Source organism: Nyctibius grandis, chromosome 1, assembly GCF_013368605.1.
Source record: "Nyctibius grandis isolate bNycGra1 chromosome 1, bNycGra1.pri, whole genome shotgun sequence".
NCBI lineage: Eukaryota > Metazoa > Chordata > Aves > Nyctibiiformes > Nyctibiidae > Nyctibius > Nyctibius grandis.
Window position 1 is genome coordinate 13,368,538 of NC_090658.1, and position 22,934 is coordinate 13,391,471.

The 22,934-nt window shown below is 54.9% G+C and overlaps 2 protein-coding genes across 2 annotated transcripts in view; one reads left to right on the forward strand and one right to left on the reverse strand.

Moving 5' to 3' along the window:
- Positions 1-3,208, forward strand: part of ABHD12 (abhydrolase domain containing 12, lysophospholipase) — a 40,269-nt gene extending 37,061 nt beyond the window's left edge. The window contains 3 exon segments of the mRNA XM_068417048.1: positions 255-333; positions 625-752; positions 1,238-3,208. Coding sequence (XP_068273149.1) covers positions 255-333; positions 625-752; positions 1,238-1,277 — 247 coding nt within the window. The 3' untranslated portion in view covers positions 1,278-3,208.
- On the reverse strand, positions 1,822-22,579 carry PYGB (glycogen phosphorylase B). Its single transcript, XM_068408317.1, is given in 22 exon segments — positions 1,822-4,936; positions 5,220-5,286; positions 5,478-5,612; positions 6,033-6,240; positions 6,591-6,732; positions 7,071-7,129; positions 7,693-7,840; positions 7,979-8,080; positions 8,822-8,936; positions 9,275-9,438; positions 9,571-9,717; positions 9,845-9,937; positions 10,281-10,424; positions 11,349-11,431; positions 12,476-12,587; positions 15,110-15,241; positions 16,707-16,810; positions 17,834-17,862; positions 17,864-17,910; positions 19,822-19,923; positions 22,278-22,376; positions 22,378-22,579. Coding segments are annotated over 22 exon segments (2,529 nt in total). The 5' UTR covers positions 22,522-22,579; the 3' UTR covers positions 1,822-4,783.
- Between the last annotated feature and the right edge of the window lie 355 nt (positions 22,580-22,934).

Sequence of the window (22,934 nt, forward strand, 5' to 3'; positions counted from 1 at the left end):
ATGAGGCTTTGCAGTGGGGTGAGCCACTTTTCTCTGGTCTAAGCAGCAAATAGCTTTTACAAGGATGCCTTTCACTAGTAAATTTTCTGTAGATCAAATGAATGGTGCCCAGATAATAGTGTTTTCAAGATCTGAACTGCAGTTAATGACCCACAGGACATGTCATTGCAGTTTCCTTGAAAATCCAAGTGTGTTGGTGCTAGAGAGTGATGGGATTGCTCTGAGCCCTTGTGACATTGTTGTCTCTTTTGCAGTGTGAAATACATTTCCTGCTCCCTGCTCATCCTTCATGCTGAGGATGACCCGGTGGTACCATTTCATCTGGGAAAGAAGGTACACATGTGGCTCTGCAGACTGATCTGGTGGGAGGAACTGGTGTAGATAGAATGACATCCCAGCCAGGCAAAAAGTCAGCAATAGGAAGGTGTATGTAGAAATGCATAGCCCAAAGGGACTACAAATTCTGGGGTGTTGGAGGTGGCAAATCAATAGTGAAACGGAGCTAGAGCTAGCAAAGCTGATCAAGCCAGGGCCCATAACTCACCCCTGAGAGGGGTGCTGGTTTGGCAAGGGTAGCTAGTTTAGAGTGACATGTGTCCCTCACCTGCCTCCCCTTGGACTCAGCTTTACAACATCGCTGCGACGTCACGGAGTTTCCGAGACTACAAGGTGCAGTTTGCTCCGTTCCACACAGACCTCGGCTACCGGCACAAGTACATCTACAGGAGTCCAGAGCTACCTCGAATACTGCGGTAACAGCCCAGCTAACCAGGGTCTCCTCTGGCTTGGGGAGGGGGAGCTGGGGCTTGGGCCTTTGGGGCACACTGTGACATGTGCCCAGGAGCAAGAGAGGTGTGTAACAGGTGCCTACATTGGGCAGCTCTTCTGAAAACCCCTTTGGTCTCCAGAGTGGGTGAAGTACTGGGGCTGGCTTAGCACAAAGACAGAGCTCTCCACCTCCCTGCAAAGCAGGTTTTGGGAAGGGGAGTGACAGAAAGCTGGGAGCGCTCCTCTGGCTCATCTCTACTGTGAGCTGGATGCTCTGGAGTTGTTTGCAGAGCACATATTTCTGCTTGCCCCTTCGCTGATGGGTGAGAGCAAAGCTCAGTACTGTTCCCTGTAGCTGCGAGTGCTCGAGCCCTAGTATTTGCTAGGGGAACGGGAAGACCTGCAGGCTGCAGCATGCACCAAAGCATAGGAGAGCTGAGTGTCACTGCTGTGTTGTTTCCTTTCCTAGGGAATTCCTGGGAAAATCTGAACATGAGCATCATCACTGAAGACCGGCTGCTTGGCAGCACAGATATCTTCCTTTCTTTCCTTCCTCGCTCTCCTTTTCCTCCCCCTTCCCTGTGGGTCAGTCTGCCATTCTTCGATCCCTGACACTAGAGGAGGTCAGGGATTCCCACTCCAGTCCTGATGTGTACCCTTGGCAACTCCAGCTCCTGGCATCAGCGTCTGTGATGGTAGAAGAAAGAAGTTCTTGGCTTCTTTTTTGACATGGATGGAGGGGTGATAACAGCCCAGGAGCCAGTACCAAACGGTGAAAAATGTAAGCACAATAAAGCCTGGCCAATCCAGCGTGGAACCGCTGAGGACAGACATTCCTAGGACGTGTCATGACCAAGGGTGTTTCTTTCACTTTTAAACACTGATGCTGTTTTTGGATCATGTAGAGACTCATTTGTAGGCAAATGGCTTTTGCCGTGTCTCCATACCACAGTTGTCTTGCTTGAGTTTGAGGTGTTCTCTTTCTAGGAAATACATGTTTTGCCTTTCCTTTTTGCTAAGTGGCTGCAATTACAAATACACGGAAGATCCAGGTGGTGAGAGATATTTTTATTTAGCTCCTCAGTCGCAATGTGTTGCAAGTGTTGGGCTAATTGCACACATTTGGAAATAAAATGAAAGTGTTTTTTTTTGTTCTTCCTTTTCAAACATCTAGTTAATGGAAAAGGTTAGTGACCTTTTATCTTTTCTGTACCCTTTTCCTTCTTAACATGATTTCTGCTCCCATCCCTGTTACCCTCTGTGGAGCTCCTCCCCTGCTCCACATGCACTTTCTATTAGCGCTGAAGTGACTTACGTAGATAAAGTGCAAACTTGGGAGTTTAAGCCGGAAAGCGTGAGATTACTTTTTTGCTTGATCTCCCCCTTCCATGAAAAACGTGGGCCCGGCATGTGGGAATGGATGTCTTCCATTCTCCCTGTACACACCCAGACGTGCTTCCTTTGGGTGGGAAGGGCAGGTTTTTCTCCTCAACTACCTTTTAACTCCTTAGGCCAGGTTTTTCTGTTCCTGATGGCTACACTGTTCCTCTGTAGTTAAAAGCAGGCACTGGTATGCAGTTCTTGATGCAAAAATAAGTCTGGGGCTGTCCCTCCCCATCTCTCCCTCCACCTCCCTTCTGTGCTCTGGGCATCCCAGGCACTTGAGTAGCACAGCTCAGCCCATCTCTTAGCTATGGTCGGAGCATGTTGTCCAGGAGGAAAAAGTGGAAATGAGCCTGTCCCACAGGGAGAGGTTCTGGGGATGTCCTTACCCTGCTTGGGGCTAGAACAGGGGCTGTTTTATGCCACCAATGAGCTCTGCGCTGAGACGGGAGAGGGTCATATGCTAACTCTGCAGTGTCTGGCTGGGGACCTGGCCCTGCCCCCGGTCAGTCTATATACATAATACCACATGCTGTAGGTTTAGTCACTAGTGCTCAGAGTGAATTGTGCTGCCTTGAAGGGTCTGTTCAGGGGTGTACAGCGTAGTATGAACCGCTCAGCATGCATCCAAGTTATATCTGCAGGCTCATGCTAGTTGCAAAGCAGACAGTAGCTTGTTCTTGTACTGAGATTCTTCTGCCATAGCGTCGTTGTCCCTGAGGTTTCTGACCCATGATACTCATAAGCTAACTGTGCCACTTAAATTATGTTTGACGCACTTGTATTTATTGCACTGACAGAAGAGAAACACCTGCTTGTCTCTGGAGAGTGACATGCACATTCCAGCTAATGCTGCTGCCGGCAGCTGGCCTGGGGCAAAGTGGAGCCCGAGCCGGAGGCTGGCTGGCTGCCTTCCTCCTGTGTGACACAGCTGAGGGTTCAGCACGTGAACTGCTGGTGTTGATGATCCCAACACCCTCGTTCCTGTTAGTAGGCCAGTGATATGCTTGGAAATTTAAACTGAAATGTTTATCTAAAAGTGGTGTAGTTTTAATAAAGGCATTGACTGCTGATCACTTCAGCTTCACCTGTCTTACCTGGCAGTTTTTGGGACTTTTTCCCCAGTTGGGCAGGTTGGTTGGGTCTCTGGCAGGGCTGCAGTAGTGTCGTGCATGGGAGATGTGCTCGCAGCTGGGACTGGGCAAGTCTTTGTGGCTGCTGCCAGCTCTGGGTGAGCAGCTCTCCAGGAGCCCAGTGGGTCTGTGCCTGTAGTCCAGCTGCAGCCGAGGCTCTGCTTCCCCAACGGGGATGGGGGAAATGAGAGCTGCCCATGGGATTTCTAGCACAGGAGCCCTGTGTGCCATTTGCAGGCCAAACCCATCACTGTAACCCCCACCCCAGTGCCTACAGTCAACATGCCAGGGGTGGAGGTAAGTGGCTTTAGCCCTAGCTAGCCCAGTGCAGCCTCTGGTACCAGCTCCTTCGTGTACACCCTGTGCACTGGCACCACTAACCTTTCTGCCATGGGCATGGTGCCCCCAGGATGGTGCCATAATCCCAGCACCATGCCAGCTGCAGGGAACCACATCCCATGAAGCTGCAGCTGGGGAAGGCCAGTATGGCTTCAGGTGTCATGGCCTCAAGTTGTGGCAACCTGAACCCACAGGCTTGGAGTAGTCAAAGTCAAACCAGCAGGTGTTGTGGTTGTTTTAATGAGTTGGTGTCAGACAGGGGAGTACTGGTGCACTACACAGCACTACGGGTGTTAAACTCTGACCCCAGCACCGGGAGGGACACAAGGAGCAGCATGACCCAGCTGTGGAGGGACGCAAGAGATGAGATACAGGTTCACCCCCTGGGTAACACCCAGCATACAGCTGTGCCTGGAGAGCCAGAAGCTTGCTTGGGGCCACCCAGCTGGCAGTGGCAGGTACAACCCTCTCTCTGCAAACCTGGAGGCTAAAAATCCCTGGAGTGGCTTGGTTATTGAGCTTTTAGTTAACAAAGAGGCATGGGAGGAGGCTACGGCAAGCTCTGGGGCAAGGAAGTCGCTGATCCCAGGCCCTCTCTCCTTCTCCTTGTGGCACACAGCATTCAACATTGGCACCTGCACTGGGGCCAGCTGCTTTACCAGCCAGCCCCACCTTCTCTAGGTGTTACTGGGGAAGGGGATGACCAGAGGGGCAGGCACTGGCCTCTCCCTCCCTTAGCTTTGGGGCTGGCAGACCCACTGGAAGAGGATGCAAGACAGACATACAGTGTGTTGGCTAAACCTGCTTGTACGGCAGGGTCAAGGAGGCCAGGCCAGACTGCATGCAGTGGGAGAGGGGAGGGTTTAGTTGGAAAGCCCTTGTTAAGCATGGAGCACAGCTGTGGAAGACTTATCCGTGGTCATCTCACTAAAAGCACTATGCAGCACATGCAGGCTGGATACATGGGTACAAACACAGGGTCCTTTCTCCTCTCCCCCAGCTCCTGTTCCTCAGTCAGGGCTCCTCCTCAGAGCATCCTTCTACCCCCTGAGGGAAAGGCCTTGTTTCTGCAGAGCCCAGCCCATCTGACTGGCGGTGAAATGCAGGTGAGGCCTCCTGGGCTGGGAACCCATCCCTCCTTCCTTCCCTCTGTGCTTGCATCAATCCCGGGGGAGGTTGGGTGGGGGGATTTTTGTGGCTGATGGTTCCACACCCCAGATCTCCCGGGCATACTCCATGATGGTCCTGTCACTGGAGAACTTGCCCGAGCATGCAATGTTCCTGATGACTTTCTTAGTCCACTCCCGGGGATCCTGGGAAGAGGAGAGGCAATGTCAGCAGTCAGTCCCTCACCCAGCTCTGTCCCAGCTTGCAGCCTTGCAGGGTACTGGCTACGCACGCTTGGCTGGTTTAAATGTCATGGTGTGGGGCTGCCGAAGCAGCAAAACCTGCCTTTCCCTGCCGCGTGCCCCCATGACGTGGTGTCTGTAAAAACGGCTCCACAGGAACACGCTCATCCCAGCTCCCCCCAGTGTCCCCGCTGCCCTGCCATGGCCAAGGACCCCGTCCGTCCCCTCGGTAGTGGGCTGCTCTTACCATGTACAGCTGGTCCACTTGTCCTTGGCATTCAATGTACGCCTCGTAATCTGCAAACACCTTAAACCTGAAACTCAAAGCAGAGTAAGGCTGGGGTCTGCCTGCCACAGGGTCCCAGCCTGGCAGGACAGGGCAGCGCAGACACCTTCCTGCGGGCATGCAGGGCTTTGCCCTGCACAGGGGCACCCAGGCCAGCTGGGAAGGAGGCCTGGGCTGGCTGAGAACAGCCCACCACAGGGGATGCTTGCCAGGACTCACCTGTCGTGGTACATGAGCATGTTCACAATGTCCTTGAAGCAACCAGGGTCTCGAGGGGAGAAAAAACCGCTGCTGATCTGGTCGATAGCCTGTCGCAGCTCTGGCAGGCGCTCGTAGTACTCCCGTGCATTATACCTGTGCCCAGCAGAGACAGGCTGTAGGAACTGATGCTCTCCCCAGGGACGAGCACCCGGAGAGCGGGACCTGACGTGTCTGGGGCAGGGAGGGCAGGCAAGGATGTCATATGGCTCCTGAGTGAGGGGCCTTGTTCCTGGGGCTGCGTCCATCAGAGCACCCTGATAGTGGCTCTGAGACCAGTCGCTTCATGCCCAGGCTCACGTCCCATTCACAGCCACTGTGCTCTGGGTGAGCTGCTTGGGCTGCATCCTTGATTGGCCATCACTGACCAGCCCAGGGTGGAGGCTGCCTCCTGCTCCAGAGCTGCCCAGGGAGGAGTGTGTTCCTCCCAGAGCTCATGGCTCTCCCCGCCACAGCTGGGACCTGTATCCCCATCTGACAAGCCCTGGCACGCATTGGGCTCTCCCCAGCACCAACCCTTGGCGATCCAGGGCCTCCACGTCCTCCACCTGCATGCCGAAGATGAAGAGGTTTTCTTCGCCTGCCTCCTCAGCCATCTCCACATTAGCCCCATCCATGGTACCAATGGTGAGGGCCCCGTTCACCATGAACTTCATGTTGCCGGTACCTGAGGCCTCCGTGCCAGCTGTGGAGATCTGCTGGGAGAGATCTGCTGCCGGGATCACTGCCAGGTGCAAGAGAGGTAGGAGTTACTCCTTGGCACACTGCAGATCCCCGCAACCTGGGCCCAGGACAGCAAAACAACCCTGGGCATCTGCTAGTGGCCCTGCTGACCTCGACCTCAGCCCAAACAGTGCAGCTCTGGGGCCAGACCCAGGCTCAGCTCTGCCACGACCCCATGCAGCTGCTGTCACTCCTGCATGAAGCTGGCTTCCTGCCCTGTGTGGAGCCCTCAGGCCCTTCCTAAGGGAAAGCTGGGTGACCTGCCATGACAGCCTCTCAGGCTAGCCAGTTTATGGGCTCAGCTGGGACATGCCCAGCTCCTGACGTGTGCTTACACAAGACCAGACATACCCTTCTCAGCCAAGGATACCCGGTAGTTCTCCAGGAAGATGACCTTGAGCCTGTCCCCCACATAGGGATCGTTGTTGATGACCTCACCGATGGATGTGATGAGTTTGATGATCATCTTGGCCATGTGGTAGCCAGGGGCCGCCTGAAGAAGAGCAGCCCAGAAATGGTGAAGGCTTTTAAGGAAGGGAGAGCATGAGGTGCCAGTGCCAGTCCTCACCACAGGGAGAATCTGGGCCTCATCTCTGCTGTTCACATGGATCAGCAAAATCACCCTACTGGGAGGGGACGTCCTGAGCCACAGGGAAAGAGTGGTGGGGCCTTGTTCAGTTTGATTAGTCCATGGAGGTGTTTCCTGAAGAGCCCGCCAGCAGCATGTGCTGGCTAACCTACAGTGGGCCCAGCAAAGCCACAGAAAGGGGACAGCACCCTCCCCACAGCCCCACTGAGCCATGCGTGCACCGAGTCTGGAACACACATTACCTTTCCTCCGATCATAATAGTCCTGGGCACAAAGGATTTTGATGGATCACTTCTGATGCCTGAAAGAGCAGGGCATAACACAACTGAAGTTAAGATAAACTGGACAGAGTTTATTGCATGCATCAGAGGTGGGCTGGGATCCCAGCCCATGTCATGTGGACCCAGCAAACTTGCAGGACCCTGAAGCCCAACCAGACATCTGCTGGAGCTGTGCTGGGCAAAAATGGGCTGCAAAGTCCTCGGAGGTCTACTCAAGCCAGCATGATGCAGAGCTCCAATGACTTGCCTCTCTTTGGGAATGGGCAGGGGCCCAAAGCATACACTGCGGAGTGGGGCTTTAATTTGCATCAGGTCAGTCCTAACACCTTCAGTACACGTGTGGGGGTTACCTGGGCCCTGAGACCCAGCTGGGCTGGAGACATGGGCTGTGAGCTTTTCCTCAGAGCTCTTTACAACCCTTCAGACACTCTTATCTTCCCTTCTGGAGAGAAGCCCTTCATGACAGGAGGGCAGAGCTAGGCTCAGGAGTCCTTGGCCACCAGCTGGCATACTTTTACACAGGAACCCTGGCAGTGAGAGGCTGGGGGGACACCCCTTGCCTACCTGCCCAGGCAGGACTTACGGTTGTAGAGGGTGATAGCATGCAGGCAGTTCAGCAGTTGCCGCTTGTACTCGTGGATTCGCTTGACCTGAACATCGAACATGGACGAAGGGTTGATCTTGACTTTGTACTGCTCCTCCAAGTAGGCTGCAAACTTCAGCTTGTTCTCCTGGCAAGAAAAATACGATGAGGAACAGGCATGGGTTCCCAGCCCTTGCGTCAGAAGTGAGCATTTGCTGCTGGGATGTTCCTGGGAACATGGTGCCTTTGGCCTTCTTCTCCCCACCCCACCTCCAGTGCACATTACCTGTTTGACTTTCGCCACATCTCTGATAAAAGTCTCATTATTGATGAAATCCAGTAGCTTCTTCAGCTGGCTCAGATCTGTGATAAAGCCTTCCCCGATTTTCTAAAAGAACCAACCAAGAGAGGGATGTCCCACCTGTGAGACACCTCACCCAGTCAACAGCTGTGCTTCCCCGACAGAGATGTCACAGTCCCCTTGGGAACTGGAAGAGGCACTCTGGCCAGGAAAAGGGGCACAGTTTCTTATGGTGAGGTTACTCCTCTGTGTTGTCAGGGAGCCCAAAGGAACAGGGGAAACAGGGCACTTGCAAAAACCCAAACAAGTCCCTCTGTCTCAAGGAGCTTTAGAGGGAGGATGTGTGCACATGTACCAGGGCCTCCTGGCAGCTGAGGGGCAGTTCATAAAGCTACATTTAATTACAGGACGTTATTCGGCTATGGCATGTCGCAGTGTGAAGTAAAAACCTGTGCTAAAGGGCCTGGAAAACAAAGGAGACAGAACTGGGGCTGGAGCTCCAAGGGAGCTCCTTTGTGCCTGTGAAGCTGAATGCTTTTGCAGACACCCCACGTCACACACGATGGTACTGCCTGACGGGTGGTGTGTAGCCACTGCGAGGGCAGGGAACCAGATTCAAATTTCTGCAACCTTTTTGGCCAGCTCTTCATCACTGACTTTAAAGCCCAGCCAAGCTCAGACTTACATGTGCAACCAGTGTGCTCCTCCCAGGCTGTCCTCGCTCACACCCGCCAGACGTTAGCCTCAGCTCTCATCAGACCACACCAAGAGGTGATCAGAAGCAAACGGATCACGCCCAGCCCCTCGCTTCAGGTGCTTGTGACTCACCTCAGCAATAACATCGGCCAGTCCCGGGTTGCACAGCAGGAGCCAGCGCCTCGGCGTGATCCCATTTGTCTTGTTCTGAAATTTCTCCGGCTCCAGCTCATAGAAATCCTTGAACCTGGAACACCAGGGAGCTCTGAACCACCCACCACTACCCAGAGCTTCAGCTGTGCCCCCACTGCATGCGCTCCTGACTCAGGGCAGTCTCTGCGGACCTCCCTGTAACAAGCATGAACTCTCTGTGCTGTCTCTCACCCCATTCCTCAGCTGTAATGCTGAGGGTTTCACTAGCTCCAAAGGGAGATGAGTTAGACCTTGCAAGCATGTGAATGAGACAGTCTCCGCAGCCTACCATACCCAGCAGGGCAACCAAGGCAGACCTTGACACCTGATCACTCCAGCAGGCAAAGCCCAGTGAGCGGAGAGGGTGTGTGCCTTGGGTGTCCCTCAACTCACACTGAGTTCTTCACAATGTCAGAGTGGATGCGGGCCACGCCATTGACCGCATGAGAGCCAATCACACAGAGGTGCGCCATGTTAATACGTTTGCAGTCTCCTTCTTCGATCACCGACATCCTCCGGAGACGGTCAGTGTCCCCTGGGAAGAGAGCTGCCACCCGCTGCAGGCAGGCAGGCAGAGAGAGGGACATCAGCGACCCAGCCATAGGACCTAGGAACATTCCCATCCTAAAGGCAGCCAGAAGAAGACCGCCTCCGAGTTCCCACAGCCTGTTACCAGCCCAGTCCCTTACATCCAGATGCATTTGGTTGAGGGCGTAAATGATCTCTAGGTGACGTGGCAGCAGCTTTTCAAACATGGAGACAGGCCATCGCTCCAGGGCTTCAGGCAGCACAGTGTGGTTGGTGTAGGCGCAGGTCCGTTTTGTGATCTCCCAGGCCTGCGTTACAGACAGCAGGTTAACGCGCGTGTGCCCAGGCCAGAAGGGGAAAGGAAACCCCGTGTGAGGACAGGACAGCAGCTCCTTCCCCTGCGAGGTTCGGCATGGACCTCCCAGCTCTGCTTACCTTGTCCCAGTCCACTTTCTCCACATCCACCAGGATCCGCATGAGCTCTGGGATGGACAGGGCAGGGTGGGTGTCATTTAGCTGAATAGCCACCTGCAACACAGACTTGCTGGGCTCAGATCTGGCAGTGATAGGACTGTGACAGCATCCTGCATGCATGGGGTTAGGGTGAGGGTCAGCCCCAAGCCTCTTCTCATGGCACACACCCCAGAAACAGACAGAGCTCCCACGAACGGAGCTATTCAACCTTCACAAGTTTTGCTCCAAATTGGAAAATTTTCCCTGTGAAAATAGGCCCAGAGATCACCTGTTCTCCAACCCAAATTGCCAGGGTGTTTGTATACATGCCCACACTTGGTCCTGAGCATCCTGCTCTCCCTCACGATAGGCAGGTCTGGCTGAAATGCCCCCAGACCCTCTCTGCCCACAAACTCACCTTGTCTGGGAAGGTTTCAAAGCATGTTCTCACAGGGTCTCGACAGCCAAATTTGGAAGACTTAAAGCGGCGGATGATGTCTTGGAGGGTAGCAGCCACCACAAAGTACTCCTGTTTCAGCCGCAGCTCCTTACCTTCAAAGAACTGCAAGGAGGGGGGACCACAGCCATCAGTGCTGCAGCTGCCAGCCCCAGTTGGCAGCCAAACCCCTGGAGATGCTCCTATTGGGAGCTTCCCAACAGGCCTCACACGTTCAGCACCTCATCAGGGCAAACGTGGATGTTTCTCATACTGCCTCTGATCGGGCAGCAGCTGTAGGGACTGACGAGTGGCTCGGCATCCCAAACAGCTGCCTCCAGAGGGCAACAGGACCTGCCACATCCATGCTACTCCTACAGAGCAAGCACAGCTCCCTCCCTCACTACAATACCCTTTGCAGGGTTTTTGGACCAAGGATTTTGGACTCCCTGCAATAGCCAGGAGCCAGTGTCTCTGGACACACCAGCTGCCTCCCATGCACACTACACTTCACGCTGGTCTATTTTAAAACACCAACAGGAATGAGAGGGTGGGGGTAAAGTGCAGGAGATGAGGTTTTCCAGCACAGATGCTAATCCATGACTAGATAGTGGGGGCTCTTCCCTTTTGGATCTGGTGCCCAGTGAGCGCATGGCCTGGGACAGTCCCTGCAGTGAGAAATCCCTTCAACTGGGGATGGAAACGAGTCCCCCTTCATGGCTGCCTCAGAAATGACAACTCACTTTTGCAAAGGGTAAGCCATGTAAATTGGCAACTGCCTTGAATTTGAAGGAGTAATATGTCTTCCTCTCCTTGCAGCAGGGAACAGAGCAGCTATACAATATGGGCCAGACTCTCAGCTGCCATCAGTCAGCAGAGAGCTGTGTCTGTTCACTCAGAATTGCAGGGCCAACCTATTGTATTAAAAATCCTCAAACCAGAAAAATAAACATCGGGGGCCACGACCTTCCAGTGCTTGCAGAAAAGGTGATACAACTACAGTGAGTATGATCTCAAGCAGCAGGGAAGAGAGGCAAGAGAGTCACTCACATTGTCATTTGGGTACAGGACTCTGGATATGTTTTCTGCCAGGTTTCTGTCCAACACCGCCTCGATGTAGTCACCCACGTTGACTGCAGCAAGAGAGAAATACACAAAGCACTGCAGCAGCTGTAGAGATTCAGGCAGGTCTCTGACACTGCGTGTTTCCCTCTTCTCTCACAGAGACATTTGTAACAGGAACATTCAGGCTGGTATTAATGAAACATGAATGGGAATGTGCATGTGTGAAAGGCACATCTCCGTGCAGTTTCTCAAGAGACACATATCAGGAAGGACAGACAGAAACTGAAGACAGACAGCAGCCAGAGAAGGCAAAAAAAGGAAGCGAGTGACCAGTCATCTTAAGGACTAAGGAAAAATGTGGCAAGGCAAAGAAGCACAAAGACTGCAACCACACTCAACTCCTAAAGGGTACGAAAGGCTCATCCGAAACCCAGCTCGCAGCTGCCAATCAAGAATTGAGGAGACATTATGAGGACTTGAGAACCATCACCCCTTGTCCCACACAAGTTCTCCTGGGAGGGCTGCTCGGACTCACACATCTCTGCACTTGTCAGTATGGAAGAATAAATCAAATCAGTCTAGTCTAAAACCTTCCCCCTTCTCTAACAGCCAGCACTGACATTTGATGTGTTAGTTGCCCCATATCTGCTCTTCAGCACTACAGTTAGAGCCTGAAACATGCACTGGAGAGGTCACACATAGACCCAAAGGAAACCAACAGTAAGGTGGGCTGTGCTGCTCTCCTCCTTCAGGACTAATGGATGATGCTGCACAGAAATGACCCTTCAGGGCAAGTGTGGGTTTGCAGCTCATTTGGTGATGTGGGGAACACAGTGGCAGGTGGTTTATCACCTGGGGAAGGCATAGGGCAGGTTTTGGGAGCATGATAAGCATGATGGGGATAGAAGGAGGACGGGTGGGTGCATGAGGGCTCTGGAAGTGGTTAGAGGTAGTGTGATCCATGGATGTGCACACAGTGCTGTGTTTTGGAGGTAGCCAGGAGATATGGATAAATCAGGCCAGATGGGGAGTGCTGTGCCAGGTGCTATGTGTGCAGGAACAATCACATCCCAGCCTGTCTGGAAGAGAGGCAGTGGAGGGATAGCACTTACACTCTTGGAGGTTGAAGTCATTGGGCGCTTTTGCAGACCACAGCCTCATGGTGTTTACAGTGTTGTTCTTGTATCCTGGCACTGGCGTGTCGTAAGGCATAGCAAGGACAACCTGCAAAAGGACAGCATTCCCCTCTGATTAGCAGCACGGTGGCCTCAGAGAAGGTGGGAAAGTGGCTGAAACCTCTGCAGGAAGAATCCAGAAGACACAGACGACTCCTGGCTGTGGCAAGAATCTCACCTCACTAAAACACACCTCCTGAGCTTCACAGGCTTCCCTGCTATCATGGGCACTTCCAGCACCCACTGGCAAAGCATTAATAGGAGAAGCAGAGCTGTTTGGAGCTTTACTGACAAACTGGAGTCACAAGCCCATCAATGAAATGTAAAAGAGAGTTGCAAGCAACCTGCTGACCTTCCTACCCCAACTGGCATAGCTATTAGTTATTCACAAGAGCACAGCAAGCATCCTCAGCTGGCCTCTGCGATTCTGTCTGTGCTGGGGTAGGGACAGGGCAGCTGGGACCTTTGTGTTTCCACCTGGGATAAACTCCACAGCCTGAATCCTGCCCATTACCCTTCTGCAGCCTGCCAGGACCAAACCCTACAATGCAGCACCATTCCCAGAGCAATTCACCCAATGTTCAAGGTTTGTTGAACCCACCCTGGTAAATCCACTGAGATCTCCAGCACCCGAACGGAACATGAGTACAAAACTATTACTGCAGTCTACAGATGATGTTTAAGCATCAGGATGCTGACCACATGGCTACAGGCAGTAACAGTGGGGCTCCCAGCTCAGATTGCACTAGCCAGGCAAGGCAGGGGTGTGCTTCCAAGCTTGTGTGCTCCAGCTCACTGCTGTGCCAACATCTGTGTGTTTCCAGGCCTGCTGAGCAGCAAGGCAAGGCACCCCGACCTCAGCCTGGAACAAAGAGGCTGAGGGCTTATACCAGCAGAGCTGAACAACGCTTGCAGAGCAAGGCCCTGACCCTGCAGCACGCAGCCTGGACCACCTCTCTGGCACTGGCAAAAGGAGCCAGCATCTTCCAGAACAAGTCAGTGCGTACTGGCATGACAGCCCAGCAGCCAGAAGCATTAGAGAACTGAAGGAGCTGTGCTCACAGGGCAAGGAAAACCCAGGCAGATCAGCATGTTGGCCCTGAACAGCCAATTTGTGCTGGCATCAGCAACACGTCCTCCGGGGAGAATGAGCAAGATCTCAGGCTCTCCAAGCTGCTATTACCAGCTCCGAACATGGAAGCAGGCAGAAGCCCTGCCCTGCCTCAGCCATGGGACTGGGGCACACATCACATGAACTGAGCGATGCTATATTTGGAGACGGCATCTTTGGCTTTTTTGAGCCTTTCCAACTTGTTCCCTTAACGGCACTATCTGAAAATTCACCTCCTTGTAGGAAGCAGGGCTGCTTCCACTGCAGTGCTTGGGATCCGTGAGACCCCGGACCACCACCAGGGTCAGAAGAGGAGCACACTGAAAGGCAATGGCACTCGGTCCCTGAGTGGACATCTGCTTCCCCAGAGAGCTCTGGCGTGGTGCCTCCATGCTGTTCATGGGGCTGCGGTGTTGAACCCCTGCACTGTGTGTGTCCTGGGAATGGCCTAGGTCCCTGCACAGCCTTTGACAACCAGGGTCCCTGGAAAAGGACTTGGTTTATTTCTCCTCTGAGCGGGCCCAGGTGACTCTGCAACTGAGCTTCAGCTCTTGGTGCTGAAGAGAACGGCTTGGCTTTATGACTGCACGCTCTGCAGATGGACAGAGCTGGCTCAACAGGCTGAGAGACCCCTGAACATCACAGGAACAAGGCTAGGTGATGTCCCTGAATCCCAGAGAAATTCGTAGTCCTTCCTTCCTCCATCCTGCGCAGTGCTTACACAGGAGAGGCTGAAGCATCTTCAATCCTCTTAATAACTCTGTGCCTCTTTAAAGCTTGCCTTCCTCAGCTGGGATGCATTTACAGCGCAGCAGCCTGTGCTCTGAGCAGGCACATGTTCCTGAAGCACAGCATTACCTCCTCAACTGTGGGAGGCTGAAGAAGCATTTGCTCTCCATGATACCACAAAACAAGGCCTCCAGGCAGAGTGGAGACTTGAAACCATATCGCCAGCCTCCCGCGACAGCACTCAACCCATCAGGGTCTGGGAAAGAGGAACTCGCTGCGATCACAGGAGTTAAACACCCACGGTATTGCTCCATGGCCATCCCACGAGATGTATCTCCACCCACAGCAGCATCGCCAGAACCACCTGCAACACCACTGGGTTTGAGTGAGCGGTAGCCAGGAGCAGTGCGGAAGGAGCCTAGCACAGCTGCCAGGGATACAGTTCTCCTCCAACATAAATCCATGCAAGACTCTGGAGATCAGTAGAGAAGGAGGCCCCAACTGATCTGAAGTTACAGCTGTGACTGAATATCATCTCTCTTTTTCCTCAAACCCTGCTGCTGCCACAGCCAACAAAGTCACCTTTGTAACTGCAAGGGTAGCAGAGAGCGTTTTGCCAGACTGGGAGAAAAGCAAAGTCTGACCACCTCAGGCAGCCTGGGCACAGACTCCCCCTCCACACCACCCTGGCCCGTCCTCCCCCAGCCCAGCACCGAGGGAGATGTTGGTACCTGGGTGTCGATCCACTTCACACCCTCGGGGGTGTGATCCACGCGGCCGTAGAAGTGCACGGGGAGCATGTACTCTGGGCGAGCTTTCTCCCAGGGATTGCCGTAGCGTAGCCAGTCATCAGCCTCCTCCACCTGCAAGAGGCAAACGGGGTTCAAGTGACGGCTTGTATCTCCATGTGAAGGTTAAACTAGGCTCTCCCAAGGGAGGCCAGTTTAAAAGCAAAGCTTTAGTAAGCTGGCTTTAAAAATGGACGTGCAGAGGCCTCTAGAGGACAGATGGGCTTTTTGAAACGTGGATCACTACATCCCAGCTGGTATAAGTAAATCAGCCTCTGTGGGCTTTGCAGAGCTGTCCAGGTTTAAACCATCCAAACTGCACAGACCGCTGCACTCACTCTGTCTCGAGGCCTTTACATCCAGTTTGACCATGATAGTGGGTTATGTGGGATGTGGTTCCCTAGAAGCACATCGGTGCTGTTCCTGGCCACAAACCACCCCCTGTAACCCAGGTCTTGCTAACTGCTCTGCCTTCTGCCAGAGAGGATTTCTCCTCTCTGCTTGTAACAGCACCAACAGGAATGAATTCAGCAGCGCCTGCAATCACAAGGCTGATGTGCACCAAAAACCAGAGGGGCTGAGGCACTTGGAGAAATGCTCTGTGCCTGCAGGCATTTCTCTGCTGGGCTGGGGGCAGGTCTGAGCCACAACCCAGCATTGCCACCACCCCGTTCTTTTTTAAGTAACATTAAGCCAATTACAGTGGATGCTTTTTCCCCCTGTTTTCACCATTTATAGGGCCTAGCATTGCAGCTTCTTTGTGGAGAAGAAGGAAAAAACAATCCTCAAACCTCTCACCCTCCCTGACTTGTGGAGAGACATTTTAAGGGGAAAAAAGGTCCCTTCTGCTCAGAAGCAAGGCAGGTCTCCTAATGGAAACCATTTCCAGACACATGCTAGGGAAAACTGCCAGCTGAGGCTGTTTTTTTGCCTATTTTCACATGCAAAATATTATGATCATTAATGCTACAGGAGAGTCCCTGTTTAAGCCCCCGCTGCCAGTCTCCCAGGGAACATGCAGGAGCTGCAGCACCTCAGGGACTTGCATGTGTTCCATCATGTTCAAATTCATCCTCTACCAGACACCTTCATGAGGTGTTCAGCCCCATCACCATCCTTAGCCTGACTCTTTGCCCACTCACTGCCAGGCTGGATGGGACTCTCGGGTTGTTGCAGCTGTGCCACGGAGCCCCAGGCAGGGAGACCTCTGGTCCCAGCCATGTCCTGCGGGGCTCAGCTCCAACACCATCTTGCCAGGTTGGTGACTGTCATGGATGAGCTTGCACGTGTCTCTGGGTGAGTGCCTGCTGCGCACGCACCCCACCGCCCTCATCGCTTCTCTTTGCTCAGGTGGTCAGAGCCCAAGGGTCAGCACAAGCAACAGCCCATTTGGCACCAGCTGATGGGCTCAAACACACAGTTTATGAACAGCTCAAGACACCGCAGTGCCGTTTGTGTGGCCAGGCCTTGTCCACAGGCAGAGGTGGCCACCACAGCATGAAACAGAAGGAGAAAGGGTGACCTGAGTTTGCCAATGTACCTGCCAGCCGTCGACAATCTTCTGATTGAAGATACCGAACTCATAGCGGATGCCGTAACCGTACGCCGCCAGCCCCAGTGTGGCCATGGAGTCCAGGAAGCAAGCTGTAAGAGCAGAGCATGGTCATGCTGCAAGGAACCTCACCCCTTGCTTGCTGCACCTGCTACAGCATGCTGTGCACGGGGGTAAGGAGCTGCCACAGCCAGTGCCGCTGGAAACAATGCCCCTCCCTGGCAGTGTTCAAGGCCAGGCTGGATGTGGCTTTGAGCAACCTGGTCTAGTGGGAAGGTGTCCCTGCCTGTTGGCAGGGGAGTTGGGAACTAGATGATCTTTAAGGTCCCTTCCAACCCAAACCATTCTATGATTCTATGATTTATTACTCGGAGGAAATCTGCGTGCAAAAGGGCCAGAAGGGGACAGGCTGCAGCAGGACCCCATGCACGTCCTGCTGAGCCACCACGAACACCCCAAAGTTGTTGGTGACAAGGACAGGTCACCAAAAACCCAAATCCAGCCTTGTTGCAGTGAGAGCTCTTCTAAACCTGCCCAAGGTGCCCACACCTTGCCCTAAGCCTGCCTGCCCAGTAAAGCAGGGCTTCTGACCCCGACTCGCTGCTCCCCCAGCTATTTTGCCGTTATTGCTTTCAAAGCAAACCCTTCCAGACCTCAGTCCAGGGCAGCTCTGGTAAACATCAGTCCCGGCATTTCCTCCGCATTGGGGAGCTCTCATCTCCAGCAGTCCCATGAGACAGGCAGACTAAAATAGCAGCCAACAATCTGCCTACGTGAGAGCTGCCTGAGTGCCTCTGAAAAGTGAGAGATTTCACAGGGAGGTGAGGAGAAAGGCTCCAGACAGCCTCTTTCAGCCACAGCCCCGCCTGCTGTGCTGCGGACTACGCAACTGCATCTCCTGGGTGCTCTCACCAGGGAGGGGGCTCATTTCTGGCCTGCCAGGAGCAGGCAGGAGGGTACCACGTGGCCGAAGGGCTGCAGGACAGGTGGTGGGTTGAGGTCTGCATGCTGTCCTGCTGCGGTGCGGGCGGTGAGGGTGTGACAGCCTCCAGCCAGGCCACCCTTGGTCCCCATGCGCTCTGCACGAGCAGAGGGCTCCCCTCTCCCCGTATTACCTGCCAGGCGTCCCAGGCCTCCATTCCCAGCCCAGCATCTTCTCGATTTCTTCTAGCTCCTCCAAGTCCAAACCCAGCTGTTGGGGGAAAGAGCCACAGCAGAACATGTCATCACCTGAAGCCCACACCCTGGGGCTGCTCTCCAGGGAGGGCAAAACGCATGATCCCAAAACAACCCCACACCACGGGAAATTAAACCCATGGAGGGTCTCTGCATCCTCCCACCTTCCCCTCCCCACAAAGCATCTCACCAGCCTCTGGTCCCTGGGCAGCCCAATTAATTGGAAAACAATTTTAGGACCCATCATCAAACGTTGCTTTCTCACGAACTATGTTTCCTTAGAGACCTCAAACAAAACACTCATCTCCCAGCAGCTCCTAACGCCAGGAGGCCCTTCCACCAAACTCGCACTTGGAGACAGGATGGCGAACGGCCAAGTTGGCGTGCAAGGGACCGCCGAGTCCTGCCCGGGTACGCACACCACCCCTCTGCTCACGCCCGCCTGGTCCTTGAGGAAGGGCACAACCACGCTGGCAGCTGGTTACTGCAGCGTTCGCCGTTACGCTCGTGCCTTCCCGCATCCTGCCTGGCCTGCCGCTGAGCTCCTTGGCCGGAGTCCATGGCTGGAAGTGGTTGTCTCCTCTGCTGCATCTCTCAGGCCGTTTGTTCTCCAGGCTGGGGGCTGCTGCTGGATGAAGGCTACGCATGCCAGCAGCAAAGACTCTCCAGGAGTCAAGAGATGCTGCCTCTTGAAGGGCAGCAGTATCTCACCTCAGTGCCGGGGGGACAGCAGGGAGTCACGCTGACGCTGTGGCTGCTCCCCAAACTGCTTTTCCAGTGCTTCAGTGGTCTGCAACCATCAGCTGGGAAAGCCTCATGCACAGTGGGACGGGGTCACAAAAACCAAGGCAAATTCTCTCAGTGACAGAGCTGTGCTGGTTACGAGACCTCCTATCCCAGCTGGCCACTGGCCATGACAAGCTCCACATGTCAGAGGCTACAGCGAGGGAAGCCTCCACTCGCATGTCGGGCCAAATCGACACGTGGGAAATGCCTCGCAAAGGGACTTGAGGATCCTCCCTGAAAAAAAACAGCCTGCCCTCCAAGGCACGACACCTCAGAGAGGAAATGTGTCAGGTCCCACTCTGGAAATCCCTGCCATCCCTTGGCAGGGAAAGCGCTCACCAGGATGTTTCATCAGCAATCGTAGCACCTCATTTTGAGAGACAGCCACAGAGCCCAGTTTCTGCTAGAAAGCGTAACATGGCTCAATCTGTTGGGGGGAGGGGTGGAGAGGAGGGAGACAAATAAAGCTTTTCGGTGAGAAAGCCCAAAAACTCATACCCTGTCAAAAAGGTCACTGTCCTGCTGCAGAGGTGGCTGCAAGCCTAAGGAACCATGGCCTCGCATTTGTGATTGCCTTGGTGGTACTCAGCTGTGTTTTCTCCTCTTTGAACTCAGCTGATGATATTTTAATTCAAGCAAATGATTCCCTCCCATTTCTTCCTTTCCAGTGATTCACTTTTATCTAGCAGTGCTGCTGCGGTGCCTTGTGTACCTGCATGTATGAACTGTAATTTGGTGTTGTGGTGCTCCAGTTTCCGCTTCTGGCCCAGCTTCCTCCACTAGACTATATCTCCCATGCTGAGCCATCATCTCTCCTCCTAATGGAAAGCTATTTGCAGCCTGGGACTCCCTAATCTTTTGGGATACTGGGTGTTGCTTTCTGGACACTCTTCTGGATTTTCCCAGCCGCTACAGGAAAATGGTTTGAGAAAACCATACTCCAACTCTCAAGGAACCCCAAGGTTCCCCCATGGTCTTCTCTAGGAGATGAAAAAAACTAAAAGAGCACCAAGCCTTGCTTCGTTTAGTCAAAATAACACATCATTAGGTAGAAGCCCTGAAAAATAAAGATACCCAGCCCACCGCGTGGAAAAGTTTGGCCAGTTCCTCAGGGGAACCCTGGTACCCCCCAAGACTTCACCTGGTAAATGGCTTCATCACATGCGTTCTGCAGGCCCAGGTTCACCATGGTGTTCTGCAGAGTGCGGCCCATGTAGAACTCCAGGGACAGGTAGTAAATGCGCTGGGGAGGCAAAGCAAGATGCTTACACACAGCACAGCACTTTGCTTTCACCAAAGTAGCTTAAAATTAAGAGCAGACCCAAGTGCTTTCCAGAGTAGGGACGTCTCCCCAGAGCGGCTCTTGGCGCCCGCTCCTGACCACCATGCACCGCAGCTTGTTGTCAGAAGGCTCTGGCTCAGGATGCTAGCCAACCCTCCGCCCCGCGTCTCCCTGCCAACAGCCTTCTATAGAAAAAATCTCGTTGCCTGTTAAGCGTTTCCCTAATTAACTCAGCGCAAGAATTATCTAGGATGCCGAACGGTGTATTTATACACCGTCAGGCTCAGCTGAGGTGATGCTTACGCTGGGCTGTTAGAGTTTTCTGACCAGAAAGCTCAGCTGACCCCGAGCCTGCTGAAAGCCAGAGCGAGCCCCCCGCCCTGCGCACGCTGGCCAGGGGCAGGGCCAGGCCCCTTCCTGCTAGTGATTTTCCAGCGCTCCTAACGCACGGCTCCTCCTGTTCTCCCCACGCCGAGTGTCACCTACACATTTCACCCTGTTGAAGAAATAAACTGTCCCGTGGGTGGCAGGGTTCCCAGCACAACCGTGCAAGGCGAGGCTGCTCTGCCGTGACCTTCCAAGTTTCAGAGGAGCTGCTCCTGTGCCGCGAATGCTCGTGGAAGCCTGTTTGTAGGATGAGAAGCGAGCTGTGCAAACTTCTGCCCTCGCTCAGAGTTATCGCTACAGGATTTTTAAACAGAGCGATAGCCTGACTTCAAATCATGCTTCCCCTCGAATCTCTTTCCCTCGTAGCTGGGACCTTTCCCACTAAGCAGCAGGATTACCCGCTCTGCCACCTCTGCTGGGAGCCTGAAAGGGTCCAGCTGTTCCTTGGGGCTCATCGAAAAGACTGAAAACATCACACAGTTGCATAAATACTCTGCTCCTTTCAGTCTCCCACAGGGACGTGTTTTCTAGTTTCAGTAAGCAAACCCACTTCAAGCTCCTCCTAGCCTTTATGGGGTCTGTACAATCCCTTCTGTTAGTGCAGCAATACAGATCAGAGTGCGTTTGTGTGAGTAAGGATAAAGGGAGAACTTCACACACGGGCATAACTCCCAGCGCACGTGCAGCCGTACGGGTGTGAAAGTGCAGTTTGTTTCTTGTGTCAAGGCAATATTCATAACCCCAAGAAAAGAGCTGACTCGGGGAGGCAGCTGCCTGCACGCTGGGAAGGTATGGGCCTTTTCTAGGACATACCTGCCCTCTGGGGCTCTACGGTTAAGTGCTGTATCGGGTCTTAATTCAAAAGGATTAAGGCTGAATAATGATGTCCCTGCAGCCCCCCAACTTCTCCAGCATCACCATCCTGACTTGACAAGTGGGGAGGAGAGGAGGGAGCAGGTCGAGTCCTCTGGGAATCACCAACGGGGTTTGGTGACCTGGGAGAGCTTGTCTGGTTTGCACAAGGCAAGAAACTCCTCTGCAGCCTCAAAGCCGAGCAGCCTGCGGGCTCTGCAGGAGCGAAGCCAGGACACGGCTGTGCTGAGGCATGTGCCGAGACGTGGAGGTGACGATGCCCACAGGGGATACCACCGCGGTGGTGCGAGTGCAGGACATGGCCATGGTGAAGCACGCAAGAGGAGGCAGCAGCAGCAAGGCCCAATATGAGGACACGTCACACAGGGGCGGAACATGGCTACAGCAAGGGGGTCACAGTCGTGGAGATGCCTGAGGGGGGGCATGGCTGCAGCAAGGCTCATTGGGACAGGGCTGCAAAGAAGCTTGTGGGGACACAGCCATGGTGAACTGCATGAGGGACATGGCCGTGGTGATGCCCATGGGGGACACAGCCATGGCAAGATTGTGTGTGAGGGACATGGCTGGGGCAAGGCCCACGGGGACACGGGCATGGTGAGGTGTGAGCAAGGGAACATGGGCCATCGGTGATGCCCACAGGGACACGGCCACGGTGAGGTGCATGAGGGCCACGGCAAGGTGCACACAAGGGACGTGGCCATGTTGATGCCCATGGGGACACAGCCGCAGCAGGATGCATGCAAGGGATACAGCTGTGGTGACGCCCACGAGGAAGAAGCCACGGTGAGGTGCACGAGGGACACGGCCATGGCAAGGGGCCATGGCTGTGGTGACACCCAAGGGGACATGGCCACAGAGAGGTGCACGTGAAGGCCACAGCCGTGGGGACGCCCACGGGCCACATACGCAGTGACACCACCAGGGGACACGGAGACACCCGCGGGGCCGATGGGGAAGGCGCAGCCGCTGCGTCCCCGTCCCCATCCCCATCCCCGTCGCCCCGGGGCTCGGCTTCCCCCCGCGGCAGGGGCCGGGGGTGCCGGCCGGGGCCTCACCTTGGGGTCCCGCTCGTAGTAGTGCTGCTGGGTGCGGATCCAGCGCCCCACCAGGTGGTCGCGCACGGTGTGGGCCAGCGCGAAGTAGTAGTCGCGGGGGGGTGGCGACGTTGCGGTCCTTGACGAGGGTGAAGTGGAGGTGGCGGTTGAAGCTCTTGCGCACCTCCGCCACGTCCCCCAGCCCCGCGATCCCCCGCACGCTGATCTGCTTCCGCCGCTCCCCGTCGCTCAGCGGCGCCGCCATCCCGCCGCCTCGGCTCCGCCGGCCCCGCCGCTGCCTCCGGCTCTGCCGCAGCCGGGACCGGGGCCGCCGCGCCTGCGCCTCCACCGCCCGCGACGAGGCGGGGCCCGGCACGGCTGGCGCCCGGCCCGGCCCCCCACGGGGGGAGCGGCCGCCCGCCCCTCTCCGGCCCCGCAGCGCCGGGGCGGGCCGCGACACGGGGGCGGGGGGGGCCGGGCTGCCACCACCCTGCGGCCCGCCCCGTCCCGCCCCCGCGCCAGCCCCTGGCCCGAGACCGGGGTGGTGGCGGGGGCGGGCTGATGGGGACGGGGATGACGTGTGGGGACGGCGGTGGCGTGTAGAGACCGGGATGGCGTGTGGGGATAGCGATAGCACGGGGGGCTGGGATGCTGTGAGGGGACACGGATGGCATGATG